At 35.5% G+C, this 26,444-nt stretch overlaps 2 protein-coding genes across 4 annotated transcripts; both read left to right on the forward strand.

The window, feature by feature from the left end:
• The first annotated feature begins 4,709 nt into the window (after nucleotides 1-4,709).
• Nucleotides 4,710-19,534, forward strand: LOC110777521 (vacuolar protein sorting-associated protein 4). 3 transcript variants are annotated; one of them, XM_056831184.1, is made up of 15 exons: nucleotides 4,714-5,041; nucleotides 5,738-5,889; nucleotides 6,095-6,256; nucleotides 12,228-12,305; nucleotides 14,942-15,051; nucleotides 15,215-15,359; nucleotides 15,495-15,754; nucleotides 16,297-16,421; nucleotides 16,566-16,609; nucleotides 17,047-17,178; nucleotides 17,788-17,865; nucleotides 18,163-18,245; nucleotides 18,347-18,469; nucleotides 18,958-19,018; nucleotides 19,103-19,534. In XM_056831184.1, the coding sequence occupies exons 1-15, from the start codon at nucleotides 4,915-4,917 to the stop codon at nucleotides 19,280-19,282; spliced, it is 1,860 nt and encodes a 619-aa protein (XP_056687162.1). In that variant the 5' UTR covers nucleotides 4,714-4,914; the 3' UTR covers nucleotides 19,283-19,534. The 3 variants fall into 3 exon arrangements, 2 of the variants coding, with proteins under 2 accessions (XP_056687162.1, XP_021837821.2); XR_008923135.1 differs by lacking the exon at nucleotides 19,103-19,534 and having other exon boundaries at nucleotides 4,710-5,041; nucleotides 18,390-18,469; nucleotides 18,958-19,022; XM_021982129.2 differs by lacking the exon at nucleotides 12,228-12,305 and having other exon boundaries at nucleotides 4,717-5,041.
• Nucleotides 19,535-20,629: 1,095 nt separating this feature from the next.
• LOC110777520 (plant UBX domain-containing protein 4) lies at nucleotides 20,630-25,687 on the forward strand. Its single transcript, XM_021982128.2, has 4 exons — nucleotides 20,630-20,957; nucleotides 23,851-24,136; nucleotides 24,237-24,332; nucleotides 24,941-25,687. The coding sequence occupies exons 1-4, from the start codon at nucleotides 20,797-20,799 to the stop codon at nucleotides 25,319-25,321; spliced, it is 924 nt and encodes a 307-aa protein (XP_021837820.1). The 5' UTR covers nucleotides 20,630-20,796; the 3' UTR covers nucleotides 25,322-25,687.
• The last annotated feature ends 757 nt before the right edge of the window (nucleotides 25,688-26,444 follow it).

Here is a 26,444-nt window from a genome sequence, read left to right on the forward strand (position 1 = left end):
TATGTGTTTTGTAGAGTTTCAATGCGATTTATGTCTAGCCCACTTTATATACGTTTTAAACTTTTTTATTTTTCAAAATTTCAGATCTACATTCTGTTCATTCTCTTTCATTTTCTCTCTCTTCATTTTCTCTCTATGCTTTTCAAAATTTAGCCCAAATTTCTAGATTTTGTTCGATTTTCTTCGTAATTATCTTATAATTCTTATAATTGGATCTATTAGATGAGGAAAAATTGGAGGAAGTAGTAGATCAAGAAGGAGCTGAGGTTCGTCGTTGCCGAATTCGAATCGAAGAATTTGCGCTCGCCTACAAATCTTCGCAATAATTTTTAGAGATCACATCTCGGTTTGTTGTTTTTTAAAGAATTTTAAGTCTATTTTTATTTAAAATTGAAAATATTTGTTGTTTTGAAGAAATTAATGTTTGTGTTTTACCGAAATATCGTTTTTACTTCGCGAATTCGATCAGTGACTTAACGATTTTAAATAGTAACTATATGAGTAATACAGTAACTATATGGTTTAAAGAGGTACTATGTAATTTTAATGGTTACTATATGTGTACAATAGTTACTATATTATTTTAATGATTACTATATGTGTACAATAGTTATTATTTTGTTGAGTGATTTGAAATGTTTGTTGTTTTGTTGAAATTAGGGTTATTGTTTCACATAGTTAGCATATAAATGATATAGTCACCTTTAATTTATGTTGCGAAATAGTGTTTTTAATAGTCACTGGAATGTTCGTTGTGTTTATGTTAGTAGTAGTTTTTAGAGTAACTATATCTTTTAAAAAGTTACTATAACTTTAAAACAGTAACTATGTGTTTAAAATAGTTACTATATTTTTTAGAAAATTATTATAAGTTTAAACAGTAACTATGTGTTTAAGATAGTTATTATGTTATGAACAGTTTATAGTGACTTTTTGATAAATAATAGTTACTATACGATTACATTATATACTATGTTATTTAGAGTATGTTTTTGTCCGTATCTTAGATAGTGACTATATGATTATAATGGTTACTATATGTGTACAATAGTTACTGTATTATAATAATAGTCACTATATGTTTTATATAGTTACTATATATTTGAAATATGTACTATGTTTATTTTATCATGATTTGTTACCATATGTTTATTTTCTTCAATAGTTACTATATTATTTATATAGTTACTATATGTTTGAAATAGGTATTATGTTAAATTTATCATGATATCATATGTTTATTTTCTTCAATAGTTATTAATTGTATGTTTTATATAGTTACTATATGTTTGAAATAGGTACTATGTTAGTTTATTATGTTATTCTATATTTTTGATATAGCTAGTTACTATATTATGGATCGAGTTACTATATTATTATCCCACCAACTATGTCTGCAACTCTGTGACTAATGACCATCAATAATATTTATAGGTACTATATCTTGTATTATAGTAACTATATGTTTGGTATAGTTTTTTATATATATTATAATGTTATTTTTATGTTCTTTGTTGTCCTCTATGTTATTAGTAATAAGAGTTACTATGTTATGATCACAATAACTATATAATCATAACGATAACCATATCTGCAACCCTGCTCGTATATGACTATCATTAATATTAAAAGATACTATATCATGTATAATAGTAACTATATGTTTTTAATAGTTACTATGTTATCATTATGTTCTTTTTGTGTTCTTTCTTTGTACTCTACGTTATTAGTAATAAAAGTGACTATATTATTATGACAGTAACTATATGACTATAACAATAACAATAACTATATCTGCAATTCTGCGAGTATCTTACCGTCGTTAATTCTAAGAGTTACTATATGATGCATAATAGAAACTATATGTTTTACATAGTTACTATGTTATTTTTTCATATTTAAATGTTAAATTATCAACTTAGTTTAAATATTATTGATTTAGAAATACAAAGATGATGCACCCAAAATTGAAGTCGTGCAAAGAATAAATTCTGCAAGGAAAACAAAAGCAGGAGAAGAAGAAAATCCTGACAACAATGAAAACCAAGGACGTGGTAGAGGAAGGAGAGGACGTGCTGGTGGAAAAAAGAGACGTGGACGTGTCGATTAGTATTTTTTAGTTCAAAAATTATTTGAGTTTAACATGGTTTATTAAATAGATGCAAATAATTGGAATGTTGTAGCTAAAACAACTAACCAAGTAGTTAATGATTTCTTTATTATTGTTCAAGAGTTATAATTATTGTTCTTTTGATATAGTTACTCTTTTTTATTTCAGTAATTATGTGATATACAATACAATGGTACCTATATAATAGAAAAAATTACTATATATATGACCTCTAAAGCATCTATATCATATTGTTTATTTTATAATATAGTAATTGTTCTACAGCTAAAGTTACTTTTCTATATGATATAGTTACTCTTTGGATAGAATAATAATAATAATAATTATTATAATTATTATTTTATTATTATTATTATTATTATTATTTAAATATATAGTTACTATTTTGAAGATATAGTTACTTTACAGAGCCTATAGTTTCTACAATTTACTCCTTCTGTCTGCAAGAATGAATATATAATTATTCTTATTTTTATACTAATTGTTTTACAGTTAAAATTACTTTTCTATATGATATAGTTACTTTTTTGGTAAAATAGTTATTCTTATCGAAATGACTATATTATTATTATTATTATTATTATTATTTTTTCATAGTTACTATTCTGAAGATATAGTTACTTTATAGAACCTACAGTTTCTATAATTTACTCTTTATGTCTGCAATAATGAATATGTAATTATTCTTATTTTTATAGTAATTGTAATACAGTTAAAATTACTTTTCTATATGATATAGTTACTCTTTTGATAAAATAATTATTTTTATCGAAATGACTATACTATTATTATTATTGTATTTTATAATAGTAATTGTTCTACAGTTAAAATTACTTTTCTTATGATATAGTTACTCTTTGAATAGAATAGTTATTTTTTATCGAAATGAATGTATTTTTTTTATATATAGTTACTATTCTGAAGATATAGTAACTTTACAGAACCTATAGTTTCTATAATTTTCTTTTTTTTATCTGCAATAATGAATATATAATTACTCTAATTTTTTATATAGTTACTCTTTCTGATAACATTAACTATATGATTATAATAGTAACTATAAAATAAAAAGAGTTACTATATGATATAGAGAATAAGTATTTCTATAAATGAGAATGAGAAGTTTGGCCCTTACCCTTTTCCCTTTTACAAAACCTCCCAACACATCCTGCCATTAGTCCATTACGTTACAATTCAATTTTAAAACTTAATGGAAGTTCCAATATCGCCAGAAATACTCCATATTTATTTTTTAACCAAGTAAAATTACTGATAAAATCATGTCTAACAAAACGTACCAATACATAAAACTGAGTACCTAAAATGCTAAAAGCCTAAAACCAGTCAAGTAGCTACAAAAATAGCTAATAGTTTGGCGAAATAAGACGGAAAACGCGAACATAGCATCTGACGATTAGCTCTACTTAGATCGTTGTCTCATTTTTCAACGCTTCTTGTTCAACCTCCTCATACGCTTCTTCTTCCACTTGGCTCTCATGAATCATGATGATCGGACGAAGAAAAGATGAGACCTCAAAACACTAATCGATGGAGAAATCTAAGGTGAGAGAAAGGGGAGGTTTCTACTCCGTGATTTCTCCCTCCTTAAAGCCCACGCTCTTCCGCCGTCGTTCGATTCCTCCACCCTTGTCACCTCCAAAGACGCCGAAGTTTCACCGGGTGTTTCAGCCCGTATCTACCGACCTGTCAAGAATGGTGCAGACTGTGCAGTGGTGGCGATCGGTTTGGGGATAACGCCGATAAACACGTGACCTCGAAATCCGTCTTGTGCATATTAGAAGATTCACGCGCGCTAATTTACAAAAATACCCTGGTCCACACGAATCATAGCATGGACCGGATCCATACAAGTGGGATTGATAAAATAAATACAAGCTTGAGCTCCTCATACAATCATACTCTTTTACGTTTTGTCTCAACCTCTCAGGATACACACAAGCAATTGGGCTGGATTACATGGAGAAGTCACAATTAGGCTTTTAGCCCAGCAGATACATTCTTTCGGCCCATATATTTGTTCGAAAGACCCAAAATATCCCTCCTAGAAAATTAAAGTGCATCTAGCTTCATTTGGCTCATTTAGATTAAACCAGTTCTAGAGTTCCTCATGCAATCCACACTTGATTAGTTGATCTAGTGCTAGTGTCATAGTGTGTCACAAAGAACAACGGAGTGAGGGTAAGGATAACTCAGTTGGTTAGGGTTTTCATCCCGGTTCCTCATTCCTGCCCTTGTGGCTCATTCGCACTAAAAAAAAAAAGCAAAGAACAATGAAGTTTGGAGAACAAAATTAAAACCATGATTTAGGGCTCAAGATTCAGATCTTCTATCTTGAACAATTATACGGAATGAGGTTTAAAATACGATATACATAAATCATATGCATAATATAATTAGTGAAGGATTTTGAATATTTAAGTAAAAGACTTAGTAAAATAGATCATTAATAAACAAAGTAGAAAAATGTGAATAGTGGCAAAAATCAAAGGTTTACGACTATAGGGGAATCTAGGAAGTGGTTTAATTGTAACGGGGCGGAAGTAAAACTGCACTACAAAATTTCTCGTCTTCTTTTATTACATGACCTGTCCTCCAAGAAATTGAATGTACCAGATTTCCAGAATCAGATGCTTCGTGCTATAGTGCTGGACTGCTGGTGGGGGACTCTGGAATCCAATTCGCCATTTCCCCAGCAATTCAAACATACTTCAATTCATCAAAAACCCTCGAATTTTGATCCTCTAAAATAAAAATTAACTACAATGTCAACATTCAGTCGATTATTAACAAGAAGAGTTTGGCGCAGTGCAATTACTTCGTCTAAAACCATAAACCCCACATTTTTCTCTCAATCTCAACCTCAATCCCTTCATGTTCGTCTTTATCATGGTAATATTCTCTGCTTAATTTATGGTTTTTTTTTTGAATTTTACTATTTATTATGTTTTTCCCTTAATTTTTGTTTGGTGGGGCGGAATAATCACTGCATTTATGACCTTTTCTGAATTGGGGTTTTGCTAATTGTTATCAATTCTAGTTTGGTGTTGAGAAATTAGTGGCTTTTCTGAATTAGGGTTTTGCTAATTGTTGTTAACTCTAGTTTTGGTGTTGAAAAATTAGTGGCTTTTCTGAATTGGGGTTTTGCTAATTGTTGTCAATTCTAGTATTGGTTTCTTGCTGGGGAAAAAATACTATATTTGAATTCTGCTTGTGTGTATTATCAGCAGGGCATTTATAATTTTTTCTAGAGAGAAATTTATTAAATTATAGATGGGAAATTCAAGATTGGGCTGAAATTTTTGTGATCTTCTGAACTGTACCTACCTATAAGATGCTCAGTCGAGTTAAATATTCAGTGATGGCAGCTCAGAGAAATGAAAGTCCTTTTCATGAATCCACATCTTTTTTCTTGACAGTTGTGTGAATTATGTAGGAGTGTCTTGGAAGATATTTATGTTCTTGTATTCTGATTTTGTAATTATGTTGTAACATATATCTGTTTTTTTTCCAGTGGATACTACTGGTGCTCTACCACGAAAACATTTTCTCAGTATTAATTTTTCTATGCAATCATGTAATGTGCAGTATATGGAACCCAGCAGCCAATATCCAATGCGTTTAAAGGCCGTATTCCATTTTTTAGTTTCGAGCCTATGGGGTCACTTTGCATTCCGCTTGTGCTAGCTGGTGTTGTGGGTGTTGGAACTCTAGACGTGGCTTATGCAGATAGCAATGAGGTTTGTGCTTGTTATCTGGATGAACTACTTTGTAAACTTAAGTAGCTATTTTTGTTTTCATAGATTGCTAGTGCCGAGTCTATTTTGTCTGCTTGTTGTTTCCTGTGATTTAATGTCGGAACTTGGTCTCTAAACTTTACTTCCAAATGGGTATTTCAAAGGATTTATTTCTTCATTGCATTTTATATGGCTGAACTCTTTGCAGGTGTCTGCCGATCCTCCCTTGCCATCTGATATCCCTTCAAGTTATGATGACCTGGAAGATATAGCAAAAAAGGAACGGGTTAGGTTGGAGGATCTATTAAGAAGCAAAGGCATGAAGTATGGTTCTTATCCGCGATTCACTGTTGCTGTAAAGGGCCAAAAGGTAAACGTATCATATCACCCTTGTAAAGTTTCTGCATCAAATACCTTCTTCATTGCCGCATAAGACAATATTTTCTCTAATTTCTTGAAAAATTCTGCATCACCTTCTTTACTACCTCCATTACCAAGTAAACCTATTTTCAAAACGTTTTCACTATATGTGTTACAATTATCTTATTATTTACAGTAATAATGCCACTTGATTTCCACATTTCATTAATCAATAAGATCAAGTGGGTTCGAATTGTCATTCCGAAACAACAATTATGCGATAGATAAGTGAGTTTCCGCTGCTCAGAAATCCAGTGAGTCTTAATAATTTTCCAGAGTCGGTACGACTCTAGGTTTGATTTACAGCAGATTGATGATGCTTTGTTCGAGCTTAAACAAATGATTTGTAACATCCGTTGGTTTGTTTGAAGTTTCCCAGTTTCAATTCCTCCTCATCATCATCACTGACTAATGGAGAAAAGAATAGGTATTGAGCCAAACTCCAAAGCATTCATACTATTATACAACAATTATTGTTTAGTAAATACAACAAAAATGACGATTAAGGAAATAAATTAACATAAAACCTAAATTTAGATAGAGCAAGTAATATATTAAGGCAGAAACAAAGGAATTGAATATGCTTTGAAAACATTTGAAACCTTAGATAGACTATAAATGGGAGGGAGACGAAGAAGGTTGGAGAATTCCCTAGTCGCTTTTCCAAGCTTCTCGACTGCTTGTCTTTATGGACTGCTGGACCAATTGTAAAGTTTGGTACTTTGAAATGAGATTTGACGGTGCACCGCTGCATTGATGTTAGAACAAGAGCTCTGCAAAATTAGTAGATAGTTAGAAAGAAAATGGTTAACAATGTGGGCCAAAGAGTTTAATGTATTTGTGAAGCTGTGACGTGTTATGAACACTGTCTTCGAAGCAAAATTCGCCCGACTATGGTGCAATCGCAATAGCGTTGCCCCCCAAGATTTCACACAGCTATCTGTAAAGAACCTGCAAGTCTCAATTAACAAACACACATCACATCAATACAGGGAAGAAGAAGTTATTTGATTTCTACTCAAACAGGGTTGTTACAAGATAAGTAGTAGCTTGAGGCTACAAATCTCCAAGATAAGTAGGGTTGTTACAAGATAAGTAGTAGCTTGAGGCTACAAATCTCCAAGTCAGTAACTTTAGGTTACTAGTCTCAGTACACAAATCAATTCACAATACTCTCTCCCTCCTTTCTTTCCTTACACAAACCAATTCACAAATCTCCAAGCTAAAGTTTGCAAGTACAATCATTAATGACTGTTGCTGCTCCACTTTTGACAGTTAGTGCTCAGGGTCTGCTCCACTTTCTCTTGTTGTGTTGGTGTTGTTGAGGTTGTTGTTGGTGTTGTCCTTCTGTTGATAACTAAGGCAGGTGGGCCAGGGTTAGTGTGGTCCATTACAACACCTCGCCCCCAAAAAATCACCTTGTCCTCAAGGTGGAAGACCGGGAAACGAGCACCACGCAAGGCTGCCTCCTCCCCAGTGGCTTCACAGAACGGCAACCCCTTCCACTGAATTAGAACAGTGGTGCCTTCACCCTCCTTGTTGCGCACATCCAGCAAAGCCAGTGGTTCCACCAGCAGTTCCAACTCAGAAGTCAGCTGGTCAGGAAAGGTTGGGGAGGCTGTCAGACCATCAATTGCTCTCTTAAGTTGAGACACATGAATTACGGGGATAGTTGTAACTTGAAAGCAATCTCACTAATTTTCTGAGTTATCTTGTAAGGTCCATAAAACGCAGTCATGAAGTAAGTTTGGTCAAGTTTTGCCAGTGGTTTGAACCGATTATGGGTTGGGAATTTGGGCCTTGAATGAGTGGAGTCAAATGTGGGTTTAGAGAAGTGGGCTAGATGGTTGGGTTGGGTTTGGATTCCGGAATAATGAGTGAGTTTGTTGGGTGGAAATAAGAATATGGGTATAGAGATAAATAGGTAAAGTTGCCCAACAAAAGGATTATCCTTGTCAAGTGAAAAATTGGGCTCAATGTACTAAGCCCAACTCTTTGGGAGAACTCACTTCTTCCTTAGCTTCACGTGAGCTTAACAACATTTCATTGTCTTAGGATTCCTCCCAAGCATATGCTCCCCAACTGACTTCATGAGTTGTGTGACCAATTTGTGAATTTACCACGCTGCCCTTGCCCTTGCCCTTGCCCTTGGTAATATCACCTAGAATATACCTGCAACTTGAATAATTGGCCATGAAGTTTACTGGATACTCCATTGCACCCGTAGCAAAACCACCACAGTGCCCACCCGCAAGAACAGCTCCAGCTCTACCTTTATCGACACCACCCTTCTTGACGACGACTCGGGTCGATTTGCCTCCACTAGGGCCTCTCTGAACTTCGGCTATCTCACCATCACGACCTCCGCCACCAAGATTTTCATGAGTGTAACCCACATAATTTTTTTGGGAAGCAGGACCGGTGAAGCCACCGCGTGAGTCGCCACCTCCAAATCCTTTTGTTAACATAGAACCAGATGTACAACTACCCTTACCTTCGGTGAAACCTGGTGTTAGAATCCAACCTTTTTTTTAATTGTATTTCTCTTTTCTATTGCTTTCTATGATCTTTCTAATAGTTTTCCAGGCTTTAGAAAGAATTATTATGTTACTGTAATTCCAATGTTCACTGGCAGTTTTTTAGCTAATTCAAAAATAAACCTCTATGAGGGGTATGGACCAATCTGAAATGTACTTATTTTACTTATTCATTTATTTTAAACTTTACTTATTTTTATTATCTCTTACAATATTTCTTCTATAATGTATATACATTTTTCTTATCTTACTTTCATTAATTCCACTTTCTCTTCCTTGTTTTTTTCTTTTTACTTGCTGCTCCTTTCTGATTTGATTGGTGAGAATGACGATCTCCTATGACGATTCATGTTAGCCGACCCCAAATCATTTTGGGACTAAGGCTTTGTTGTTCTTGTTTGTTGTTTGAGGGGTATGAACCAATACCTCTCATCAGAATTGTCTTTGCTTAATCACTTGCGTTGTTGTTAGTCTTTATAGATATTGGTGCTGTCGCATGTTTTTAAGCTTTCCAAGACTCAACAAAGTCTCCCTCAAAACCGATACATTCTTGTCGTCGGTCCCGCTTGTGCCTGCTGTGCGTACACAAGCGCCTCGATCGACCCTCGACCATCACTCTTATCGCCAATAGGCAAGAGTGCCCATTCTGAAGCAAGCACCCGCTCGTGCCCCGAGCCTTGAGATTCACTTTCCGCACAAGGCTTGCGCCCTCGCCGCCCCATAGGCAAGAGCGCGCCGCACGATCCGGTGTCAAAACATTCGGACCATGACAGTTGGTATCAGAGCCAAGGTTCAAACCTAGGCATCAAGAGACCCAAGCAAGCAATGTGAGATGGGATCAATTGAAGAACGACTAGCCTGGCTAGAGGGCAAGTCAGAGAGTTGGACCCGACTCGAGGAAATTGTGATTGGCCAAGCCAAAGAAATAGAGAGACTCGAGAATGCGGTCGACGAGCTCATGCAAGAGCTTTATCAAAGGGCAAGCTGAAGATGCACAAGACAAGTGTGCGACCCTGATGCGCGCTGCAAGGACTGACTCGGGTGGGGGTGGTGCCACGAAGATCAAACCTCCAAAGCCTCGAGACTACAGCGGCGCTAGAGACTAGAAGGAAGTTGATAACTTCCTCTTCGACATGGAGCAGAATTTCAGAATTTGTCAGATGAGTGACAATCTAAAGGTGGATACCGCAACCATGCATTTGTCGGATGATGCGAAGCTATGGTGGCGCACAAAGCACACCGGTATCGAAGAGGGGAAGGTAAAGATAGATACCTGGGAAGAGTTCAAGAAGGAACTCAAAGATCAGTTGTACCCCGAGAACACCGAGTTTGTTGCAAGAATGAAGCTACAGGATTACACCACATACTCTCAGACCTCACATACTCCACAGTGATTACACCACTCTCTATCAAAGTTCACAAATGCATGTCTAAGTCTAACATGTATATGTCTCTTTTTGCCATTATAAGCATTGTTCTTGGCAACACAAATAGCAGCCTGTGAGTCACAATGCAGAAATACTGGTGGAGCAGGTCAGCCCCACAATGGAATATCAACCAGTAAGTTTCTCAACCACTCCGCCCTCTCGCCCGACCAAGTCCAAAGCAATAAACTCGGACTCCATAGTGAACCGGCAATACAAGTCTGTTTAGAAGACTTCCAAGAGAAGACTTCCAAGAGATCACTGCTCCACATAAAGTGAATACGTATCCACTTGTGGAACTCACCTCATCGTTGTCACTTGTCAGTTACCCAATTTGCATTACAATAACCTTCTAACACTGTTGGAAATCCATCATAATGCAAACCCCAATCCATGGTAAGGTATTTTAACAAACGCTTAAGAGCATTCCAGTGATCTCTACTAGGGTTATGTGTATACCTACTAAGCCTACTAACTGCATAGGCTATATCGGGCCAAGTGTAGTTCATTAGAAACATTGGACTCCCAATTATCTTAGCATACTCAAATTGAGACACACTATTCCCTTTATTGTTTTTCAAGTGAATGCTAGGATCATACGGAGTTTTAACTGGCACCACATCAAAACTGTTAAATTTCTTTAACACTTTCTCTACATAATGAGCTTGAGACAAAGAGAAACCATTACTAGTTTTGGTAACTTTAACACCCAAAATCACATCAGTTTCACTTAAGTCTTTCATTTCAAACTGTGAGGGTAAAAACGATTTTTAGTTTCATTAATAACATCAATATGTGTACCAAAAATCAACATATAATCTACATATAAGTAGACAATAACACAATCTGATCCAAATATCTTTGAATACACACAAGCATCAACACGGTTCACAATAAATCCAAAACTCAGAATGGTTTTATGTAACTTTTCGTACCACTGTTTTGGAGCTTGTTTCAACCCATACAAAGATTTCTTCAACTTCACTTTATGTTCCTGAAAGGGAACTAACCAGGGGTTGTACCATATCAATTAACTCCTCTAAGTCGCCATTCAAGAAAGTAGTTTTTACATCCATGTGATGGACAATTAACTTATAACTTGAAGCTAAAGCAAGTGAAGCACGAATAGTGGGGATCTTAGTCACAAGTAAGTAAGTGTAAAAGAAAACAATGCCAAAATTTTGAGTGAAACCTTTGGATTACAAGCCTTGCCTTGTACCTTTTCTTTTTAAAGATCCATTTACAACCAATAACTTTGTTACCCTTAGGTAACTCAACAAATTCTCATGTATGATTAGACATAATAAACTCTATTTCACTATTAACAACTTCCTTCCAAAAAGTAGCATCAACATAACTCATAGCCTCTTCAAAGTTTTTAGGCTCATCATCAAACCAATGTAAGCATACAACAAGTTTGTCTAATTCATCCACGTCATTAAGTTCACTAAAAAAAGGTAGTCAAAGAATCACAACCCAAGCTAGTTTCAATCCTACGTCTTTTACGTCTTTCATAGACAATTAAAGGCATAGAAGAGGAAGTGCGAGCAAACATTGGCACATCATGAAGAATAACATTTTTCTTTAAAGGGAAAACATGCTCAAAAAAATCAGCATCTCTAGATTCACACATTGATCTATCATTTAAGCGCATGAACCTATAGGCTGCACTGTTTTCAGCGTAACCAACAAATACAACATCAAAAGTCTTAGGTCCAACATTTTCCCGTTTAAAGGAAGGTAAACCTACCTTAGTTAAACACCCCCATACCTTTATGTATTTTAGGTTAGGTCTGTGGCCTTTCCATAACTCATAAGGGTCTTATCTAGTTTCTTATGGGTACTTTGTTTAACACATAATTAGCAGAAAGTACGGCCTCCCCCCAACATGTTGTCCAGCAAACCAGAACTTATTAACATATCATTATCATCTCTTTAACAGTTCTATTTTTCCTTTCAGCAATGCCATTTTGTTGGGGGTGTAGGGAGCGGACAACTCATGGATAATCTCATTTTCTCACAAAGTTCCTTTAGAAAGGTTGTTTCGTACTCATCGCCTCTATCGGACCTAAGTCTCTTGATCTTACGGTCCAATTGATTTTCTACTTCTGCCTTATAAATTAAAAACTTTTGTTCTAATCTTTGGTTCTCAAAGGGTACACTTTGGTATATCTAGAATAGTCATCAACAAATATAATGTAATACCTTTTTTCGCCTCTGCTTACGGTATTCCTAAAGTCAGCTAGGTCCGTATGTACCAATTCAAGTAATTCTGTTTGTCTATTTGTGACAGTCTTGAAAGGTTTTCTGGATTGTTTATCCTAAACACATATTTCACATCTGTTTTGGCCATTTCCAACTAGATTAGGAATTAAAGACATGTTTTGCAAACGTTTCAAATAACCATATTTTACATGTCCCAATCTACCATGCCAAAGATCAACCGACTCAAGCAAGTAAGCAGAAGTAGAAGTTTTATTAATAGACTCAACAACACAATTGAGAGAGATCTTTTCTTTACCAAGGACTTCAACACTGCTAGAGTTTCCCATGAAGACTTGCTTCCCATTTGCAGCTTCCTCGAAGTTCTCAAACAACTCCTTGTTTGCACAAAAGTGTTTGGTAGCTCCTGTCTCAATGATACAATCTGCTTTGTTACAAACTAAGTTCAGTTCAGCTACTGCAACAATAATATCATTCTGATCCTCAGTTTGGTCAGCTTGAGACTTGTTCTGGTCTTGCTTTTGTCCAATCTTTGAAGCACCTTGACGGTTGTAGCATTGATATGCCTTGTCACCATGTTCTCCACACACATATCAGCCACTACCAATTGCTCCTTTGCCATTGTTGTTCTTCTTAAAATTTGCACTTTTGTTATTCTGGACTTCAAGTTTCTGGTTGTTTTTCTTGAAGTTTCCAGTAACTTTCTTGTACCTGTCATTCTTATGAACAGTAGATTCCACAAGGTTAGCTTTAACGAAAAGTTCATAGGGAGTAGAGTCCTTATAACGACATGTCTTTATTCTTATGTTTGAGATGGTTGCGGTAGTTGGACCACGAATCAGGAAGCTTCTCGATTAGCACATTGGCTTGCAGCGACCAGATTATCATACTCATGGACTTGATCCATGATTGGTTTTTCATCAATAATCTTGAAGTGCAACCATTTTCCAGTGGCATACTTCTTTTTGCCGGCATCATCAGTCCCATATTTCTTCTCCAAGGTCTCCCAAACTGACTTTGCTGACTTATTATTAATAAAGAGATCAAATAGGGCATTGGTCATATGAGTGAGAAGATGACCTCTAACAAATTTGTTATGTTTTTCATATTTTGCAATTTGACCATCTAGATCAGAAGGTGTAGCATCAGCACTCAGCAGTCGCAGTGGCATCGGGATGTTGAGGGCAGTCTGTTGTGAGGACATAGTCAATCTCGAGTTGTTCGAAGAAGATCGGGAGTTTTGAGCTCACCACTTGTAATTTGTACCATCTAACGCTTTTAGTTTAGAGAGATCAGGAAGAGTTTTGAACAAGGATGAATCCATAATCTGAAATTGCAGATGGAATTTTGCTTCTAAACTGTTAGAACAAGAGAGCTCTGCAAAATCAGTAGATAGTTAGAAAGAAAATGGTTAACAATGTGGGTCAAATAGTTTAATGTATTTGTGAAACTGTGACGTGTTATGAACACTGTCTTAGAAGCAAAATTCGCCCCGACTATGGTGCAATCGCAATGACATTGCCCCCCAAGATTTCACACAGCTATCTCCCTTGATGTGCACTCAAATAAGGGAGATTAGGATTCACAATCATGCTCAGAACTAGAGAGGAGAATCAGTACAGGAAGAGGGAAGAAGATGATTTTTTGTGTATTTCTGGACAGCAAGAGTCTTCTTTTTAAAGACGTAAGGAAAATGTAATTGAAGATTTTCTTTTATGACATAAATCTGTCAGATTAAAACCAAGGGAATAAAACATAAAACTATAAAAGCTTTCTGATATTAAGGAGGAAAATCAGCTTTGGGGGCGTAAAATAAGGGACTGTTACAGCACATAAAAGTGGAATAGACTTGTAACTGGTGAGTTTCATAGATCTGAACTCTCAGTTGCAACATGGCCCTTTTAGCCTATACCACGGTCCATTTGCATTAGATCCAACAATGGAGTGTGTTCTGGTAGATTTATCTGCAACCCTCCCCCACCAAGCTTTTCCTTATGCCTATAAATATACTTCCTCCATTTTTTTTTAATTGCACCATCTGTGATTTCACGCTTGCCAATGCACTATTTTAACCACTAATATCTCTCATTATACATTTTAAAAAATTATAAAAATTTGATAATTTGAAAGTATATTTCGAGACGAATCTAACAAGATCCCACATGAATATATTTTTCCTTACATATAAATCACAAAAAATAAGTATATAAGAATGTGTGAATAGTGCTAAAACCAAGATGGTGCAATTATAAAAAAATGGAGGAAGTATCATGTAAGGGCTCACAAAGTCAAAAAATACAAACAAAATTAATAGGTATCTCTTATATTGTTGTAGAGAAGGCTGTTAGCTTTGTTCATCCATGTCTGTACGTTTTCTTTTCTCTTATGCTTTTATCTTGGCTTCCTTTTAATGGCATTGTTCTCATAATGGTTCTCTATCGAAATATGTAGGTTGCTATCAAGTTCCAAGTACCCGCTTACTGTGAAATCCCTAGACTGATAGCAAACCTTGCTTCAAACCTCAATGGGGGTTCGCCTATGGAAGTTCAATCCTGGGACAGGTAATTTCAAGTTTAAGCATTTCCAATCTCTTTCTGGTTTTCCTTTTTATATGTGTTCTGGAAGTCAGATATGTTTTTGCAATTTCAGTTTTATTTTTGCACTGGTAGTAATCAAATAGTTATGTATTGTGATTGTATTTTCTGTTATCATGTATAATTTCAGCACAGTTGCTTGGCAGCTTGCACTTAGCCTCCCAAATGGAAAGAGAGAAAGTGGAGGGAGTAATGTTGCCACAGGAGAAACTTTATCAAAAGACAGTGATCTCTGTGTTCTTATATTTCGGTCATTGATAAGTCCTGATAAACCGGTAATTATTGCCTAGAATTTACTCTAACTTTAGAGTTTAGAATGTCCTTACAGATAAAAATATGTCCTTTTTTCAGAAATCAAAGGGATTAATATTGGTATCTAGCATTGAATTGATGTTTTTGCTTCTTTTCAGGAGGTTGAGTTCCTGAAGAAAGGAAGCTTTAGTCTTGCTGAGCTTGAGGCTTTAATCTCCATCATGCAAATAGCTGGTGAAAGGCCAGGGCAGAGTAAAGCCACAGAAAGTAGTCCTGCTGGAACGCCATCGACAAGTAAATCAATTACTAGTTTAGAAGCCATGGGCGTACGTGTATTCGGGCTTGATAAGCCACTTACTGGTGATGCTACTGAAGAGGTATCATGGGATACCATTGCGGGCTATGATCAGCAAAAGAGGTATTTGAAAATTTGGCCTTTTATGACTTGTTTTAGTGAAGATAGTAGACTAAGTTTAGAGGTTTCTAATTAATATGGGTCCGCACAATCGCACATACATGCAATTTGTTAATATATAAGCCCAGTTGTCTGTCAGTTTAGCATATACAAGAAGTCTATTATATATTAAGTAAAATAGTAGATCCAGAACTCTAGATGAATTTTTGTTCTGTTTCAGACCGCAAATTGAGAAAGTATGAATAACTGGTTGCTGGTTGTATGAGCAACTTAAACGTAATAGGCATTTGTATGTCATGTAATCAATTTCGCTTGGTGATGAAAATAACTGTGAAGTAGGTAAGAGTTATCTTCTTTATCTGTTATATTTGTGCCTTTTATCAAATAATTGCATTTGTGGCGTGCCAGTGTGTGGTGATATACTCCATGTATAATAGACAGCATATTTTATCAGAATTATTAATAAATTTGCAACCCTTAAAATTCTTCGTGGGAAACAATTTATCGCTTATCAACCTTTTCTCCCCCTCTTTTCTTTAATTCAGGGAAATAGAGGATACTGTCCTGTTGGCTCTGCGTAGTCCTGAAGTTTATGATGATATTGCCCGTGGAACTCGGCGAAATTATGAGTCGAATAGACCCCGAGCTGTGCTTTTTGAAGGCCCTCCAGGTTTTCCTTCTAAAATAAATTGAAAATATGTTAACAGCTTTTGTCCTGTAATCTAACAATGGCAATATTATAAAAGAAATGACAGACTTTATTTGACATCTTCAAACTGGTAGATTACTTCTTAAGCATGTGTTTTGCTCTCAGGTACCGGGAAAACATCATGTGCTCGTGTTATTGCTAATCAGGCGGTAATCCCTTGCTCTCAGTAATGATTAATTATAGATGGATTTTGTTTCCCTACATTTGGAATAATCTTTTTAGTATAAAGTTTACTTGTTTTTTATTTTGTACAAAAGTTGCCGTATACCTTTTCAGCAGTGCTTTTATTAGTTGGCCTTTGTTTACACGTGACATGAAGTTTCTATTTGTCGCATGTTTCGGTAAATTTTAACATCACAATTCACAAATATTAGACCGCAAGGAAGCAATTCTATATTGTCTCCAAGCTTGTTATTTGTGCTTCTTTCTGCGAAATACAGAAGAACTGAGTGCCGTTTGTAGAAGAAATATGACATGCTACATATTTTGTTGGTTTACATATGTGGTTTCATGCTACATAATTAAGTCATAGTATTGTTGTTTATAGCATATACTTGACTAAGTTCTCTTTAACTGTGTCTTATAGGGGGTTCCATTACTGTATGTGCCGCTGGAAGTTGTCATGTCTAAGTATTATGGTGAAAGTGAACGTCTCTTTGGAAAAGTTTTTTCACTTGCCAATGAGCTTCCTGATGGCGCTATCATATTTTTGGACGAGGTACCTGACACCATGCTTAAAAGTTCTTATTCTGCATGTGGAATTAGGAGTAAAAGAACAGGAAAATCTATATATTATATGTACCCTCCGTCCCTAAGTAATAGGTCACATTTGCTTTTGGGTCATTTCTTAGGAATTTAATGCGCGATATTATTTCAAACATAACCTATGTAAGAAAAGTTATAATAATCCACGGGTTAAATGTTGTTATAAACTTATAGTTGTTTAATCAAGTAATTCAAGTCATGGTTGGGAGATGTTATGGTCTCGATATTAAAGGTTAAACAGATGGCAGTTGTAGTTATGAGCCATAATTGACGTCAAGTGTACCTTGGGGTGAGAGTCATTGGGGGACATAGATAACTTGTGGCAATTAGAGAAAGGAAATGTTGGCTTGAAGAGGAATATAAGGTGGGTGATCGACAAAATAGTAGATGAAATCTCTTTCCATTCCTTCTCTTCCTTTCTTTTCCATTTACTTACTAAATTAAAAAATTTAACTTACTAAATTTAGAAAGTGGAATAGTATTTAGTTTCTTGCAGCTTGTTTAACATTTAATGAGCAACCTTAAACTTTTTACTCACATGACCACATTTGATGTGTTGCAGGTTGATTCTTTTGCTATTGCCCGTGATAGTGACATACATGAAGCTACTCGAAGAATGTTGTCGGTGTTACTGAGGCAGGTAAATCAGTCTTCAAGACCGAAGGAGTCCAAAAGAATGAAACTTTATATGTTACACCCTGTTCAAATTAGGTTCTCTAATGACACTCAATGACGTGTTGCTTAAGCCTGTCAAGAAATTACCTGAAATCTACTGTGGAATTTTAATTTAGTGTGTGCTGGTTAACTTTTACCTTCTAGTTTCTGTCATTTCGTGTTACAAAGATTATCAAAAACTGCATTTGTCAGAAAGATATGACTTTACTTTGTATTTACTAGACCGTGACCGGATATCTGATAGATAACTTATTTGGTACAGATTGATGGCTTTGAACAAGATAAGAAAGTGGTGGTGATTGCTGCAACAAACAGAAAGCAGGATATTGACCCTGCTCTTATTAGGTATCTACTACTAATATTATTAAGAAGCATTCTATCTTATATGCATTTTCATAACTTCAAACTTTGTTCCCTAACCGTCTCTGCAAGTGTTTTATTTTCAGCCGATTCGATTCGTTGATTTTCTTTGGTCTACCTGATCAGCAGAATCGACAGAAAATAGCAGCTCAGTATGCAAAGCACCTAACCAATTCTGAACTTGAGGAGTTTGCTTTGGTCACTGAAGGGTAAGTGAATTTCAACTATTTGTGCACTAACTTTATCTTTGAACATGGAAAAATTGCCATACAACTATAGACGAATATATGCATGGTCATAGTCTTGTGGATAATGATTTGTTGTTGTATGCATTGCACTTACACATTATGAGTCCCTTCATAAACTAAACAGCCGTGCCTATGAATATTCACTTCACTTAAAAGTTCAGAAAAGTTCATATAAGGACCAATTAGTTTAAATAAAGTTCAGTTTACGACTGAATTTAGTTTAGAAAAGGGTGTTTTTAGGTAAAAGTTTCAGAAGAGTTCATATAAGGGCCAATTAGTTTAAACAAGGGCTACCTAAGTTCAGTTTATGACTGAAATTAGTTTAAACTTTAAAAAGGGTGTTTTTAGGTGAGAAGAATGAAACTAATAATGTAAAATACTACCTTTATTTGTTTATGCTGAATGCTGATACTCCAAATGTCTATTTATTTGTTCCTTTAAACAACCAGTTTGTCTGGACGGGATATCAGAGATGTGTGTCAACATGCAGAGCGTCGCTGGGCTTCTAGGGTAAACTTTTCTTTTTCTCAAGAATTACTCAGTAAAAGTGATATATTTGCATTTAGATAATATAATATAATGTACTTTCAACAGGTTATTCGGAACAAAGCAATCAAGGATTCTACTACAGATGCAAAAGCAGGATCCCTTCCCCCTTTACAAGAATACGTGGAAAGCGCAATTGCTCGAAGAAAAATCCTTGTTGAGATTGAAGAACTAAGGAATCAAAAGCAGAGTCATCGCCTCGATAAACGGCCTTTGGTGATGGGTTGACAACATTGATCTAGGAAGTGTAGATGAGATTCAGTGGTAGGTTATTGGTACCACTCTCGCATACATGTTAAATACAAGTATGATTTTTGTACGGAGTATTTAGTTTTTAACGTATGATGTATAACAATACTCTTGTTGATGAATGATACTCCAAAGATGTACTCCCATACCTAAATGTGTAGCACAAACACAATGTAATACTATGATTTTTAGTTAGTGTATACAAACACAAGTACCGGTTTTGACGCAAAATGTGCGACGAAATGCAAAACATGTCCACTGTGCATATACCATGAGTGTGTTTGTCTTTTGACGTAAAACAAAAGGCAAATGATGTAGATGAGATTCAGTGGTAGGTTATTGGTACCATTCTTGCTCCGAATTTTAACCTACTAAGCTAAATATCATATGCATGTACCATAGTTTTGTGAGCAATGAAATGGACATCGGTTGTGTACTTTGGTAAAACATTGTTGTAAAGTACGATTACTAAAGTGCAAACATCCAAAACCTGATATAAAAAAGAAAAATCCAAGAGGTACAGACACTACAAAGCAAAGACACGAACAAAGAATCTGTTCATGTGAATTTTGTCAATTTGGTACTAGATTTGATTTATCACCGCGTTTTTAACGAACGATTTCTCCAGAAATTGTTAAAACCAAAATTGATTTTAAAACTATTTCCCGTGTTTAAACAAAGAACCGCTAATGAAACGTAAAGAAATTCCCAATTTATTAGGGGTTTAACAAATAGAACCGCTAACATCAAAGCATGTTAAAGCAACTTAAATAAATTACTTCTTTGAAAGAGAAATACTTCACTAATTAAGCGTTTCATATGCTTGTACTTATAACACAAGCTATTAATATACTCTCATTAAGCAAGAGGAATGTGATCAACTCATGGGTTATAATGCAAGATCATCTAAAAATATGTCGGTACGTTAATTGGATCATTTACCTTACCTCCCTTAAAAGTATGTCGGTATCGCATTCGTACACATTAGTACCATAATACACATAACATGTTAAGTGACACGTAAACCGCCTCAATAACGTAATCAATTGATTCTCCCTAATCTCATTTTAGTTTAGGGGAATAATTGTTGTATGATTAACCCAAGACTTGTTGTTGTTGGATATCACGGGGTACAATTGTACAAAAACATTTGGTACATAAACAATTTTGTAGCCCAATAAATCCAAAATCCAAGGAATTTTTAATAATTAATTATCTTTGGTACAACCAACCCAAATAAATAAATAAAATAAAATAAATAAATCAAGCATCTAAAGTTAGAACAGTCTTACCCAAATCATCTCATTTTCCTACATAAAAATGACTATTTTAGCATTGACTGACCACCCCCATAAAATATCGCATAAAAACTCAACCCCCATCCACGCAGTTTTCTCTCTCCTCACACATCACAGTTTATAGTAGGAGAATTTACAAAACCAAAAACAAATTGGGTGAAAATTCAATCAAATAAGCTTGAATTTTCAATTTTAATGGCGTCTAAAGACAAGAAAACTACGAGATCTGCTAGTAGTGGGAGTCGTCCTGCCGGTGGGGTTCGAACCCTCGCCGACTTGAATCGCCGCTCAAGCCCTGATTCAGATAGCGACTCTGATAACGCCCCTCAAGAGTATTACACTGGCGGTGAAAAAAGGTTTGCGCTTCTACTGTTCTCGTAAATTTCATTTGTACGCAGTTGATAATTTGTGGTTAATCTTAGGTTCTTGATCTGTTTTAGTTTAAATTGGGTTATTTAAGGATTGCCTTTGTTGTTAATTTGATGAAATTGAGGTTTCTTTTCTTAATGTTTTTTGTGAAAAATTCAGCTTTGTGTTCTTTTTGGTGCTCATTTGATAATTTGTCGGCAATGTTAGGTTTTGGATATGTTTTGGTTTAGCTTGAGATGTTTTGTTAATTTGATAAAATTGAGGTTGTTTTGCTCAAAGATTTGCGAAAATTACAGCTTTTGTATTAGTTAATTCCAAGTTGATGATTTGATATTGTCAGTTTGGGTTGTTTCAGAACTGTTCTTTTTGTTGATTTTATGTTAATTGGTAAATTTTCATGATATAATTGTGAGACTATGTTGTTGAGCATATATGGTTTCAAGAAATTAACTAAATAAGGCATATTAGGTCGTATTTTCTGTTCGAAGTTGTTGTCATGTTCGGCTTGTTAGACGATTAAGAGCTACTCTTCTTAGCTTTGCCTGAAAAATAATTTTTTTGATATAATTGGGATTCTTGTTCACTGCTTGTTAGTTTCAAAAGCTTTCTTCTTTTTTAAAAAAAACTGTTGTTTATGTATATGTAATTGAAGATGTGCTCTCTTCATCTGCTTTCACTTATCTAAACTTATTTGAAATGATCTTAATTGATTGCCTGAAACCTAGCTTATCTTAACTTATTACGAGTAAAACTTATTGTAGTTGTGAATTGAACTTGGTTAACACTTAACACTTTACAAACTGAACTTATATGGAGTATGAACCGTGGAAATAAGGTGAGGAGATGAACACAATTTGAGTTTGTTTTGTTCAATGCTTGTTTTGTGTCAAGAACTGAACTGTCCTCTTTTTGTTGCAAATACGGAGTGCTAGTTTTTTAGAAATTTTGGCATATATGCCTATATGGTCCATGGTGATGAGGAGGGTTTACCTTTCTAATTTTCCATTTTTATGCTTGTTTTTTAGTGCACATGGTAAGGATTAGATTGTTGTTGTTGTTTATGATGTTATTAAGTGCTGCTCTGGCATGATTACGTTTTGTATTTGACAATATTTTGATCATCGATGTCAATTATTGGGAATATGTGACGATACATATGAAAATTCAGTGGGCTGGTCTTTGAAGTGTCGGTGTCAGGTATAAGATGCTAATTAGCAGTCCAAGAGGCAATGGAAATTAGGCTATCAAAAGGGACAAAGCTCATTTTTTATTTATTTATTATTGAAATGGATTGGAGACAATGATTGGGATGATTAGTTTTAATAATTGGGATCATGGAATGATTAGTTTTAATGATGGGTGTTTCAAGTATGTGGGTGTAACTGTATCTAGTTGGGTGTGGCAAGTGTAACGAATTGAGATACGATCATAGGTTTTAGTACCATTGTTTATTTCCTTAGTAAGTGGTACTCTCTTTCAAATATGTGTATTAGTTTTGGTCCCCTTCAGATAACTTATTCTTGCTTGTTGCCAAACATACATGGCAAAGGGATTGGAATCAGAGATGGGATATCGTCTCTTGGGAGCTTAGATAATGTGTAACCCCCTTCACCCCTTCTTTTAAGTCATTACTTTACTCTCTTGCGAAAGATTTGATCCTTGTATAAGTTGTGGGGAACTCTACTATGTCAATAAGTTGTTTGTCCACTAATTTCTCATTATGTCGAATCCAAAGGAGTTGATGAAACGTGGCTTTAAAATTGATTTATATCATCCTGTAATGGGTAGGTCAGTAGGTGTTTGGAAAAAGAAAGAAAACAAAGGGATGGAGAAAGAGGAGAGGGAATGGGATTGTTATATTTGAAGACTGGCTCTCATAATACTACAGTGAACATTTCTTCCGGTCAAAGATTTGATCATATATTCACCTGAGTTCGATCTCTGGTATTTTGTAGTTTTCGGAGTCGACTGCATCCCTTATGCAGTTATACTGTTTTGGGACAGGGCGAGTTGTGTATGATTGTTGGAAAACAGATTTATGTTCTGAGATTTGTTAATGTGATATCCCTTTTTCAATCTACTTCTGTACCTTTTCAATTATTACACCTTTTGCAAAGTTCCACTTATCAGATATTCTAGTTGAATGTACCACAGACATGTAGCATTGTTCTTTAACTTACAGACATCACATGGACCTTTGTTTATGATCCGTAAAGCTATGTAGCTCTTACTATCAATATGTGCTCATAAGTATTTTCAAGGGACCGAGTTTCTTACAAACGGCAGAGATGACCTTGAATATTTATGTTAAAGAGGAGTAGGAACAACCTTCAGACACCTTCCTTGCAAGTTGACCGAGTCTCCTTGTGTTCTTTTAATGAGGTCTTTTAATTGCTAAACTTACAAACAAAGTCAGAGATTCACACACACGCACACACACACACGGGGAGAAGTTTTTGTCTTAACTGTTAAACGTCAAAATATCTAGGACAAAAACATGCATTTGATTGCTAGGAGGTTTGTTGGAAAACCTTCTTGCGCTTTACAGTATTTGGTTGTGTGGAAATATTTTCCAAGAAAATGAGTTTTCTCATTTTCTGGAAAGTAGTTTTCTCAACGGAGGATAGTTTATGGAGTAACTTTTTAAAGGAAGGATGCAACATTTTCATCCCCTATCTCTCCTCCCATCCATTTCCATTCCTCGTATTCTCTCTAGCTTTTCTTGCAAAGACCCAACAAAAGAAAATCAATCGTCCAATACTTTGAAAACATATTTATGTTTTCCCCTGGAAAATGGTTTTTATTTTTTTTATTTCCAATTATAAGGAACCTTAGAGAGTTTGAAAAGTTTGCCAAATGGTTGAAATTGTTGATTTGCAGTGGAATGCTGGTCCAAGGACCACCGAAGGGTAATGACGTGGATGCGATTTTCAACCAAGCGAGGCAAGTAGGTGCTGTTGAAGGTCCTATGGAGAACCTGCGGCCTTCTAGCTCGAGTAGCTTCACTGGTACTGGAAGAACACTTGCTTCTGGGGAGGCAGTAGCTGGAGCCTCACAGCCATCTGAGGGTGTTGTCCATAACATTGTTTTCTGGCAGAATGGATTCACCGTAAATGATGGTCCACTCAGGAGGTTGGATGACCCTGAAAATGCATCATTTATAGAGGTAATAAAATCAGATTCGGTTGCCAGTGGTAATAAAAAATAATTGAAGAAATCAATACAGCATATCTAACTTGATTTACATTGCATGTAATCTAATGCAGAGCATTGGCAAATCTGAGTGCCCGAAAGAGCTTGAACCTGAAGATCGAAGGTCTCCAGTCCATTGCAATCTCATTAGAAGGGAGGGAGACTGTCCTGTGAGTGCTTTATTAACTTCACTTTTTCTTCTTTCAGTAATAAGTTGCTTAAAGTTAAATATTTATGCTTCATTTGTTACTGGTACATTTTTATAGCTGATGATGATAGAGCATGTTCTTATTATCTGTTCTAGCACCATGCATGCATTGATGCATATCCTTGCTAACTGATTCTCCCTCGGTCCCTATATTATCTTTAACTTAGACTCCGTTTGGTAGGGTGTAAAACGTTTTCATGGAAAACGATTTTCCTCTTTTCAATCATTTTACCTTGTTTGGTTTGAGAAGGGATGGAAAATTCAATTTTCCATAACTCCTTCAAAGGTGGAAAAACCTTTTCCATTTGAGAGGGAGGGAAACCACTTTTCCACCTTACCTTCCTCTCCGTTCTTCCCCTCAATCTTTACCATCTTCTCTCATTTTCTTTTAAGGAACCAAACAAAGGAAAACTAGTTTGGAATTGTGTTTTCCCTTTGAAAATGTTTTCCATGGAAAATCATTTTGCACTGAAAACGTTTACACCAAACCAAATTGAGCCTTAGGCTTTGCATGCAATTTAAGAAAAGTTATACTTCACAATTTTCTGATTTTTCGGTTGTCTACTTCAGGAACCCGTGAAGCGCGTTGTTTCATTTCAAGGTGTTGGAAGAACCCTTGGCGGCAGCACTTCTGCAACAACTGAGCAAACTGCTTCTGCTTCTGCTCCTCTGAATTCTGCCCCACCTCCTTCTGCTGGGCTGGTTGTGGATCAGAGCCAACCATCAACTCCAATTCAGCTCAGGTTAGCAGATGGAACTCGTATGGTGGCTCATTTTAACTACAATCACACAATTAATGATATCCGGGCCTTCATTGATGCCTCCCGGCCCGGAGGAAGTAGAACTTACCAGCTTCAGACTGTCGGGTTTCCTCCCAAACCGCTCAATGATCTGAACCAGACAATAGAGCAAGCTGGCCTTGCTAACTCAGTTGTTATGCAGAAACTTTAAGCTAATTATAGTAGCAGTTTGCATATTCTGGTTGGGATAAAATGTTTCGAAATGAACATATGGCATGCGAAATGTGAACCTTACCTGACTTTTTTGTGCTACTTTTATGCACTTCGGGTGAACTGCCGAATCATCCATATACAAGAGATGAGTTGAGTCGTTTATGTGGGAACCGATGAACTGTATATGGTTATAATGTGACAGTCTAGAGCTGGTATTTGTCAATTTGTTTTTATTTCTGTTACCTTTTTTTCTTGATGTTTCTTTCTACAATCATGTTTATGTTTTTATATAGTTGTCCAACCGTTATATAGAGTATATATGCAAAAAATTACAAAGTCAAGATTTGATGCTTGAGCTTTTTCATTCCTGTGCCGTTTATTTCCTGCTGAAACCTTTAGAATAAAGTGACTTTGGTTTTGAAGATTAACCAAATGAAGTATAAGATTTGGTGCAATGATCTCGAATGCTGTTATAAGCTATTACGGAGTAATATTTATTCATATACTACCTTTGTTCTGATTTAGCTGTCACCATATCAATTCAAACTACCTCTGTTCGGATTTAGTTGTCACTATATTAATTCAAACTACCTCTGTTCGGATTTAGTTGTCATGATATCAATTCAAATGACGTTGTAGCCAACGTGACAATGAATTCCAATACACTGTATTTCCTTGAATGCTATCACTTCATGTCACCTCAAATGTTGGGCTTGACAATGGTGAAGATCACGTTTGGTGTATAGTTTTTAATCATTTTTAGGTCGATTTTATGGTTGAAAGTGCTTAAAACCTAATTTAGAATGCCCCATAGTGATCGGAGCAACGGAGCCCTATTGTTCAAGTTAAAGATCCACAATTTTGCCGGTGAAGGTTTGGAATGCTAAAGCGCACCTCTTTTAGATGTAGTATAATATCTTTTTGCAAATCGCGGTGATTTTTGTGTAAGGCCGCCTTTTCAGAAAGACCACTTTGATTGCTTAACTAATTAGTTCTAGTGCTAGTGCTAGTGCTTTACTAATTAGTTTTTTTGTTTAACTAATTGATTTAAATATTTAACTAATTAGTTCTATTGCTTAACTAATTGGTTTCATTGATTAACTTAATTGACACAAGGTGGT

This window comes from Spinacia oleracea, chromosome 6, assembly GCF_020520425.1.
Source record: "Spinacia oleracea cultivar Varoflay chromosome 6, BTI_SOV_V1, whole genome shotgun sequence".
NCBI classification, from domain to species: Eukaryota; Viridiplantae; Streptophyta; class Magnoliopsida; order Caryophyllales; family Amaranthaceae; genus Spinacia; species Spinacia oleracea.